Source organism: Trachymyrmex septentrionalis, unplaced genomic scaffold, assembly GCF_001594115.1.
Source record: "Trachymyrmex septentrionalis isolate Tsep2-gDNA-1 unplaced genomic scaffold, Tsep1.0 scaffold575, whole genome shotgun sequence".
NCBI classification, from domain to species: Eukaryota; Metazoa; Arthropoda; class Insecta; order Hymenoptera; family Formicidae; genus Trachymyrmex; species Trachymyrmex septentrionalis.
The window spans coordinates 45,602-56,228 of NW_017305751.1; the positions used below are offsets into that span (position 1 = coordinate 45,602).

Sequence of the window (10,627 nt, forward strand, 5' to 3'; positions counted from 1 at the left end):
TGCATATACATAAATTATCTATTTAGGTATAAAAAAATATATAGATATAAAACATAAATAAGCGCTTTATGAATAAAGTGCTCCAATGCATTCTACTAAATAATACAATAACCCATGTCAGGCATCTGAATTCAATTATATATACGGCTTATTATATATACGTTTTTATAAACCAACAGTCTTTAAAGCCGTATCCACTTGCAGCAAAACATCGTAACTGCAATACCGTAATATCCATTACAACATTAGTGTTACATCGCGTAACACTCGACGCGATACCATGTAGCCGTACTGAACATTTAAACCTAACAAATGTTCGAGGCAAAATTACGTTACGCTTAAATGTTCGGTGTGATGTTGCAGAATACTATTGCTATTCATACATTGCAGATATAAATCCATTGCAAGTATCGATACGGCTTAACGCACTAATATGCACTAGTGTATTTAAATTCGCTGTATGACAGAAATCCATTGCTTTAAAAGCTAATATATTTTTGTCATATTTTTTTTATATCGTTTCGTAAGAATTACCATTGAAATCTCAATTATTATCTGTCTGAGCACTTTCATTGAAAGATTTTATGCACAATGGTCGATTCAGTCATAATTAATAATTATAAGATTTAAATATATCAACGACTACAGTCGCGATAAAGGAATATTGAAATAAGATAAATACAAAAGTAGAAGCACCGGAGCGTTATATGTCTCTACTTCCGGATTCTTCTTAAGGCACCGGCGACGGTGGTGGTGGTAAGGGACTAAAATACGTGGACGATCTGGAACTCGGGGACGGTGGGCAACTGATCGCTGCGTCGCTGTGATAAACAGAACGTGGAGTGGGCGGCGGTGGAAATGGTTCGCTTTCGTAACGATAACGCGCTGGATAATTGCTATCTGACTCATCGCAAACATCGGTGCTACATGGAGTAGGTGGTGGCGGTTGATTAATACTTCTGTAGTGCCGATATGGCTTATACCGGGATGCATTGCTGCTCGAGCAACGTGTCGAGCTAACAATCGTCGCAGGACTCGGCGGCGGATTCAAAGTTTCCTGAGGATATCCACCTGCAGAGCTTCCTCTGGTAGAACTTGACGCACCTGACAGAACAGAATATAAAAATTGTAAAATCTGATTGACAATTTATGTCACAGTAAATGATAATATGGATATTGTTCAGCCTCTTACGCATGAAAATTTTCCTTAGTGTAAAAAAATATTCTAATAAAGATTATGTGTTTCGCGGATTTTCTCCGTGTCCAGATCCATTCTTGGAATGTCAACGTTTCGTGAACCTTGCAGTCCACTTCATCAGGACGAGGACCAGTCTGATATTGAGCTGTTTCTCCAAGCCGTTCCTTTTATATTACGCTGCTTGTTAGAGTGGTGGGAGAGGGAATGGAATTGGTCGGTCTTTAATAACCGGGAAAATAGTCTTCCATATTTTATTTATGTTGTAGCCATTATCTTCATTTAGATTGTTAGGATGTTTTTGTATCTCTATGGCTTCTCTATACTTTCTTGGAAAGTATAATGTAATATTGGCTATTGTGGTCGTTTTGTCAAACAGTATTTGATGTCCTGTTTCGATTTTGATGTTGTGTTCTGATAATGCCGACTGCGTGGCGTGTTTTAGCCTGACATCACATCATTTGGTGTTTTTTTATCCGTATGTTGACCATTTTCCCGGTTTTTCCAATGTATACTTGCCCGCAGGAACAAATTATTTTGTATACTCCTGCGGAGCTGAGTGGAGGTCTTTGATCTTTAGGACTTCTTAAGATTTCTATCTTTTTGGATAGTTTAAAAACAGTTCGGATATTGTGTTTGTTAATATCCTGCCAATCGATCTGTTGTTCCTTTGACATATGGATAGGATCTTTTCGTCTGGTTGTATGTCAGAGACCGTTGTCTTGTTTGCATGTTTATTGATTATTTTGATTATGTCTTTTTTGTCATGTCCGTTTTTCAATAAGGCTTTCAGTAAGTTTTAAGTGAGTAAGTTGAGTTCTGTCTGTAAATGTTCTTTGTCAGAGATGGTGAAAGCTCTATGCACAAGTGAGTTGATTGCTGACTGTTTTTGTGCTGGGTGATGATGCAACTCGGCATGTACCTATCTGGGTGCGTTGGTTTTCAGTACACTTGATGGCCTAAGGTACCGCCAGCTTTCCTAGAGACAAGAACGTCTAGAAAGGGGAGTTTTCCTTTTTGCTCTATGTCTATAGTGAAGTGGATATTGATTGTTGAAAATAAGGAATTTATGGAGTTCTCTGCCGTGTCTCCATATCATGAATGTGTCGTCTACATAACGGAATCAAACTTATGGTTTTTTTAGTGTTATTTTGAGAGCTTCTTTCTCAAAATTTTCCATGAAGATGTTGGCAATTACAGGAGAAATAGGAGAGCCCATTGCCGCTTCTGAAGTTTGTTCGTAAAATTGGTTGTTGTAGGAGAAGTGGTTGTTAAATAAAAAGTGCTCTATTAACAGAATGAGGTCGGAAGGGACTTCATATGAGGCCTTTATTATGTTTAATGTGTCTTGTATTGAGACTTGTGTGAAAAGAGATTCTACGTCGAAACTTACAAGCAAATCTGTGAGACGTAGTCGGATTTTTTGGTTTTTTTGTATGAAGTCCGTTTAGTTGGTTATGTATAATTCGGATTTTCCAATGAGGGGTTGTAGTGTTTGTGCTAGGAAGCGGGATAAGTTGTATGTCGGGGAGTGTATGGCAGTGAAAATCGATCTGAGGGAGTTTGGTTTGTGTACTTTTTAGTCCGTATAATCTTGATGGGATTTGTATATTTTGATTTAGTTTTACTGGGAATGTTTTCTCCACTAGGATCTTGGTGTTCTGTGTGATTATATTAGTTGGATCTTTGTCAAGCTTTTTGTATGCTTTGTCTGAGAGAAGGTTCTTCACTTTTTTCTTATAGTCTGATGTGTTCATGATTACTGTCGTGTTGCCTTTGTCTATGTCCCTGTTCAAATCTCAAAGGGCCCATCGCTCTTGTCTAGTGATGTTTAATGAAGGGGCTTTGGAAAGGATATTGGTTACCTGTCTGCGGATATTATCTGCTTACTTTGCCTCCCCCCTCCATTCAACAAGCAGTAATATAATATAAAAGGAACAACCTGGAGGAACAGCTCAGTATCAGGCTGTTCCTCGCCCTGATAAAGTGGACTGCAAGGTTTAACAAATGTTGGCATTCCGAGAATGGATTTGGACACGGAGAAAACCCACGAAACACATAATCTTTATATAGAAAGCCTCCGTGGAAGCCTCAAGAAGAATATTCTAATATAAAAATACTATAAAAATGAAAATAATAAATATTAGGTTAAGTAAAAAGTCATCGCGTTTTTTAAAAAGACATCTATCAGTAAAAACCGCAATTACTTTCTTACCAACAATATAAATATATCTTAATAGAGTAAAGTTTCAGCTTTAAAAATCTCTTTTTTAAATTATACGATACGACAATTTTTAATGGAGTTATGAGCAATTAAAGTCAAAATAATTCTTTTATTTAATCCGCGATAACTCAGTAATCAAAAGTCGTAGGAATATTAAAAAAAAAACGATTTTGTAGGGAAAGTATCAAGCTTTCACGATAGGTAATCGAAAATTTTCTCAAATTCGTTTTGGATACGTTACAAATCCACAAAGTGAGAAGAAAATTTTTCATCTTTTTCAGCTCGTAGTTTTTGGTATGTAAAAATATTAAACTCATATAAACTTAAAAAATGTGATAAGCTTTTAAAAGTAGAGATTTCAAGCTTTAAAACCCTTTTTTTAAATTTAGAATTTCATTCATTATTGACGAAGATATTGTATATACAACTTTGAGCTAAAAAATACGCGATGACTTTTTACTCAACCTAATATATACAAAAATATTTTTTCTTTTAAGCTAATTTATTTATTTATTTAAGTTTATACGATCTTTTTCTTTAAATTTTTCTTAATATACGACATGATTTTGAGATTCCGTTCTCTAATAGAAGAGCTTACAGTAATAATATACAGATACAGTACCTGTAATGTGACTACGATCATAACTAGAGCCCAGACTACTTCCGTTCAACATGGACATCCTTACGGCTTCCATCCCGACTTTGAGGCCTCCACTTCCTCCCCCATCCTTCCTATTGTTCTTCTGCGAAACAAACATCGGCTTCACCATTCGATTGTTACTAGGTTTCGGCGATAGTGGATCTCCCGCCGAATCATGTAGTATATCAGGCAGGCCCTCGTTACCAGTAAACCTATAACAGATAATATAACAAAACAATAAATATTTTCTCTCTCTTGCTTGATACAAAAGATTTCTTATACTATTTTCATTTAAGAGATTCTATTTAAAACATGATTGAATTTTTTAAGAAAAATTTAGACAACTTTTTTCTAAATGAAAAAATATATCAATAAACTGAATTTTGAATAAAAATTAATCCAAAGAGAGACGTACGATTTTTTAAGTTATTTAATAAATACAGTAAATATCTTTACTTTTTACGGCAGTAGTAGTAGCTTAAAATACTTGTTCCGACCACAAATACCACTGCCAGAATGATGATAATGTAAGTCGTCTTGCCAGATTCATTGATGCCAGGTACAGCATTCTGGCGATGAGGATTGTGTGAGCTCATGCAAGCTGGTGGTACCTCGTCACTGCCATCGGCGCAATCGTCCCAACCATCGCACAATGATGTCCCGGAAATGCAAACACCATTTCCGACGCACTGGAACTGCCCGATCTCACAACATTGTGCCTCATCCGAACCATCCGGGCACTGCTGAGTTCCGTCGCATACTAAAGACAATTCTGCAGAAACAGACACATAATATATAATTATTTTATTGCTTTATATTCATATATTGATATTTTTAATTATCCAACAAAAGAGACAGAAGTCGCGCTTACCGATACAGTGATTCTGACATCTGAATTGATCGCGGGAGCAAGTAGGACATCCCAGCTCGTCGCTGCCATCTGAACAATCGGTTTGGCCATCACACTTCCACGTGGCTGGTATACAATCCTTACTCACGGCCGCGTTAGGAGCGGCACATGTGAAGTGATCGTTTCCGCAGACAGGCGCCGCGCGACAAGTCCGACCGTCATCGGATAGAACCAACGACTTCGGACATGAGCAACGGGGCAATGTTGCAGTAGCCTCATCGGCAATAGTGTTGGTGCCGACGCAGAAGTGCGAGCAACCACCGTAATCGTTGAATGGGCTGCACACATGTGTCTCCATGAGCAAATCCTCAGGCATGTTGATCGCAATAAGATCCGTGAAAGATATGCGACCTGTCGTCACCTGCGTGCCTCGTCTAGTGTTTCCATCAAACGTCTTGTTTACCCGTTCAATTACCTATTAAGGTTCAATGAGATAAGTGTGTGTGTATATATATATATATCATACTATCCTAATCTCAAATTTTTCTATATAAGATATTTATATGATACCCGGAACCAACAATAAAATATTGTCACTCACCTGTGCATCGCGATCGTACCAATAGAGATAATTGAAAAGGACTGCTAGATGCAGTGCCGAGCCCTGCGTAGAAGTCAGGAGCTTGCGATTGTTACCCTCGAAGTTGGAACATTCAATGTGTTTGCTGTATGCCCAGTAAACGACATACGTCGTGGTGTCTACTGTTAAGCCAGTGGGCTGTTCCAGTAAATCGCCAGCAATCACGTGGCGCTCCTTGCCGTCCATCTTGCTGCGTACCACCCGCTTTTTCCCTATATCCGTCCAAAAGAGTAATCTCTGTTGCGAGTAGATCGCTATATGACGTGGCTTCTCGCCGTCACCTTTCACCACAACACCGAGAGCCGAACCATTGTCCAATCGCGTGACATTGAGCGCATCGTTTGTCGAACATGTCCAGAAGAGCAGCCGTCCGAGCGGATCCAGCGCAAGATCAAACAAATGGCCATTTCCGATGGACACCACAACTGTGCTGCTGTGCTGTTGTTGCTGTGTCTGGTTCTCCAAGGCACGACGAATTGTCACGCGACCATCAATCCAGTAGACGTGCTGCGTCACTGGATCGAACTCGATCGCGCGAACGTTTTTTAAACCCTGTACACGCAACGTTACATCCGCACAGTCATCCGTCTGATCAGGCAAATAACGTACGATCGCAGTGCGTTGACTGTAGATCATGAAATGTCGTGGTGCCATACAGGTCCGATTATCCCGCGCCAGATTATAATGCGTGGGACACGCGCATTTGTGAATGACGGACGCACCGCCGTTCGAATCCGGTAGAGCGATGCAAAGGTGGCTGCAATTGCCGTTCGCAATAGCGCATGGGTTCGAACCAGACTGTCGCGACGCGTGAAACACTTTCAAATCCGTTACCGATGCCAGATTAGTGTGGATCTTGGTACGATTCGCTCCGGTAATCTTGTCTGCTCTTTCGATGTCGCCTGTGTTCCAATCCGCCCAATAAATAAAGTCCCGATACTGCGTAACGCTGAACGGATAGACTATGTGACGCGAAATAATGACATCCCCTCGTTGCGTCAACAGATCATAACAGTTGATCGCGGGTGTAGAGATGTCGGCCCAATATAATTTACGCCCCACATGGTCGATCGTCAGACCGTTCGCTCGGCCGATGTGCGAAATGATCACTTGCCGCTGTGTGCCATCCAGAAAAGCTCTCTCGATACTACCGGTGTTGCTCCATTCGGCCCAGTATAAATGACTAGAAAACAGACAAATATGTTAAACAAATATTAAACGAGATTTAACACATTTGTTTAATAAGATGCCAACTAATCTTTATATCAAAAATATTTTCATATAATTATTTTTAATTGTATTTTTCATTTTGTTTCCACAATTATAAATCTAAAGAAAAATATGTTTGTTAACTTTATTCATTTAAAAAAATAAGTATTTATTAATTTAAATTTCAATGGAAAATAAAACGAAAATATATAAATAGAAACCAAGCTATGGAGCTATAAAGATTATGTAAAATTTAATTTAAATGTAATAGCAGAATAGAAACACAAAACTCACCCTCTCTCAGGATCCACAGCCACATTTTTGGGCTCGAAAAGATTTTGCCATAAAAGTATTTTCCTGCTACCTCCTTCTATTCTTATCATTTCTATTCTGCGCGTGATAGTATCACTCCAATAGAGATTGTGCGCGATCCAATCAAACGCAATACCTTCTGGCGATTCTAAGCCGAGATCAACTATTTTTTCAATATCTGATCCATTTATAAAGACACGTGTAATGGTTTTTAACTTAATATCTGTCCAATAAATGCGATTCTCGGACAAGTCAAAGTCTATAGCGCTAGAAAGAGCAAAAAATGTAATAAGTATATTTGTCAAAAAATATAATTAAGTGTGAAAATAAAATAGCTTGTGTCATTGAATTAAATCTTGATATAAATAGCAAAATTTAAAAAAATCATAACCGCTTCAAGAAATCCTTTTTGAAGAAAAAAAGAATTGATTAGACATAAAACTTCTAGTGAAAAAAATATCCATTTTGTTTTTATATATAAACGTCGTTCTTATAATTTTTTGAAAAGTTTAATGAACATTTTTAATATCTTTTAATCTAATCTTACTTTAACATTCACTTTAATGTTGTAGCTGTACTAACCTAGCGTCTTTGATACCAGTGACAGGTATTATATTATCATTGTTAATATTCTCAATACTAATTCGACCAAGATTCTCCCTCCTAGAAAATAGTAGGAACGCTTCCGGCACAACACACGTGCGCTTATCCTTTGTCAATTCGTAGCCCATCTGACAGGCGCAGACGTACCTGAATATTTTCGATTTTATATTACAATTTTTCGTAATCAAATTGTCATTCAATTTACATATTCGTTACTTTAATCTTTCTTAGAAAAACTAATTTACTTCAACATATAGCATGAAACGAAAAGTATAATTCTTTGCTCTTCTCTACCCTAATAAAAGTCTCTTCTTACAGAAATCCATTTACTACAAATTATTTAATACTTTTGAATATTAAAAGCATTAAACAACAAAGTAAGTAGTTAATTACTTCTTTTCAATATTAAATTTCTATAAGAATCTCCAATCTATCCGCAACAATTTCAGCAAATCTTGCAGAAAAATATTCGAATAATTCCCGCAATATACACCTGTTGTTGGGTCTGTTAAAACAGAGATGGCTACATCCACCATTGTCGCGGGCGCACGGAGAATTACTGGCGTTCATTTTGCCAAGATGTACGGCCTTGATCCCCATTACATTGGGTACCTGGTCAACAATGACTTCACGTTCGCTTCCGGTGAGCTTGTGCGCCCGATCGATGCTGCGACGCTGCCAATCGGTCCAATACAAATAATCGCCCAGTAAGGTGAGACCAAACAGATGTGGCAGATTATCGGTGATAACCTCACGCCGATCAGTACCGTCCATATTAGACACCTCGATTTTGTCGGTTTTCGCGTCGCACCAATAGATCTTATTGCGCTCGAGATCCAAGGCAACGCCATTTGGCCAGACAATATCCTTGGTGATCAGTAATATACGCTCACTGCCGTCCAGATTACTGCGCTCAATTTTCGGCCGCTTTTCGCTCCAATCGGTCCAGAACATCCAGCCGTGCTCAGGTGCGAGCGCGATCGCTCGTGGTTCGAATAGATCTTCATTCACCAGCACACGCCGATATTTCCCATCTAGTCGCGCCACTTCAATCCGATCGGTCCCGGTATCGGTCCAATAGAGATTGCGAGCGATCCAGTCTATTGCAATACCGTCTGGATTCGCCACCTGCAAAAATCAAAAGATAGAATTATAGTAATTCCAGTATATAACGCAAAAATATAATGGCTTCTTTGCTCTAAAAGTCTGCTTCATAGGTATCTTCGTGAAATTTATTCCATCTTCTTTTTATACGTCAATAGCTAGATTTAACGGTACGTTCGTGAATAACGACACTAAAGAGTTTAGGGTATAATTTGGATCTAAAGGTAATCCATTGATTGTGCGTTAACTATTTTGTTAACTATTTTCGATACTACTAAACTGATAATTATTTTCGATACTACTAAACTGATAATTATTTTCAATAAGATACTACTAAAATGAGAAAGGATACTTTTCTTGATGTTGTGTAAGTATGAAGCAATATAATACAACGGACTGTTAATGCATGACACTATGACCCTAAGAAGAACGTTATGTTTATGTATCTTTGATAATCCATATGCATATGGCAAAATTCTATCACCAACAATTTACTATATCACCATATTCATCAATATATTCCTTGTTTTTCCACTCAGAAAGGATGCGCGCCCCAGATGTCAATTTATTAATAGATTTTTTATTGATTAATTTATAAGTGTCCGAGTCCGACATCTTCATCCTCAAATTGTAATCATTCCTATCAAGAACAACCGTAGTATTTCCTTTGTCCGTTCTTGTGAAGAGACTCTCTGATTATTAATAAACGATTTCGTTGATTGAAGCTATTTTTTTATCATTTTGTCATTGTTATTAATTCCATAATACGATTGTTTTAGTCTCTGTAATTTTCTTATAGATTCATTTCTAATGGAATTGCTAATATCAATTAACTTGAAAATATTATTTTCACTCCAACAAGTAGCGTAATATAAAAAGGAACGGCCCAGAGGAACAGCTCAGTATCAGGCTGCTCCTCGCCCTGATGAAGTAGACTGCAAAGTTCACGAAACGTTGGCATTCCAAGAATGAATCTGGACACGGAGGAAACCCGCAAAACGCATAATTTTTATATAAAAAGCACCCGTGGAAATTTCAAGAACAATTTATGTAATTTTAATTCAATTAAATCAAAATTTAAGAATTGAGCCATTGCTGAATTGAAAGATATTATGTTTTTATTATTAAAATAACGTATTTTCAAGACCAAACATTAAACAAGAAAAAGAAAAAGAGAAACAATTACACACCTCTGTGGAAATCACATTCTGTTGACTCATTCCATCGAGAGGAGCTCGCCTGATGGCAGTTGTTTGTTCATCAGTCCAATACAGCAACTCTTCTACTGGATCGAAGTCAATTGCAATTGCATGTTTAATGCCGGTGAGTGGCAATACGAAATTTGTATAATCAGGCGAGTCCAAGGATATCCGGCAGATTTCGGTTCGTTGGACGATTAGCAGCAACTGTTCCGGTCTGTTGGCGCATGTGTATTTGTCAATCAGTTTGACGCCCGTGGGACAGGCGCAACTATAACCAGGTTCCTTCGAGCTCAAAAGACATAGATGAGAACAATTGCCGTTGTTTCGCTTGCAAGGATTATTGCCGCTCGGTTGCCTCCTTGCATCCCAGACTTCAATATCTCCTGAAAATGATATTTAATAAAAATTAATAAAAATAACAAATTAATTATAGAATATTAAATAAAATAAATCATATTAATTTTATTAGATGTGTAAATCAAGATTTTCCGAATCTTTCAAAGAGATTCAAATACAAATCAAATTCAATCTCACTTAATTCAAGTAGTATTCACACATCTTTAAATTTTATATGAAGAATTAATAAATATCATATAAAAAGACAAAATATATAATAATAAACATAAATAACATTGTGTATATATATAT

General features: G+C 37.5%; 1 protein-coding gene across 2 annotated transcripts in view; it reads right to left on the reverse strand.

Moving 5' to 3' along the window:
* Positions 1-193: 193 nt before the first annotated feature.
* Positions 194-10,627, reverse strand: part of LOC108752169 (low-density lipoprotein receptor-related protein 6) — a 12,404-nt gene continuing 1,970 nt past the window's right edge. For both annotated transcript variants that reach the window (XM_018492840.1, XM_018492839.1), the window contains exons 3-11: positions 9,968-10,362; positions 8,167-8,801; positions 7,653-7,820; positions 7,053-7,337; positions 5,511-6,732; positions 4,931-5,384; positions 4,516-4,831; positions 4,042-4,271; positions 194-1,104 (exon numbers count right to left, since the gene is read on the reverse strand). In XM_018492840.1, the coding sequence (XP_018348342.1) occupies positions 731-1,104; positions 4,042-4,271; positions 4,516-4,831; positions 4,931-5,384; positions 5,511-6,732; positions 7,053-7,337; positions 7,653-7,820; positions 8,167-8,801; positions 9,968-10,362 (4,079 nt within the window). In that variant the 3' untranslated portion in view covers positions 194-730. The remainder of the gene's footprint in view (positions 1,105-4,041; positions 4,272-4,515; positions 4,832-4,930; positions 5,385-5,510; positions 6,733-7,052; positions 7,338-7,652; positions 7,821-8,166; positions 8,802-9,967; positions 10,363-10,627) is intronic.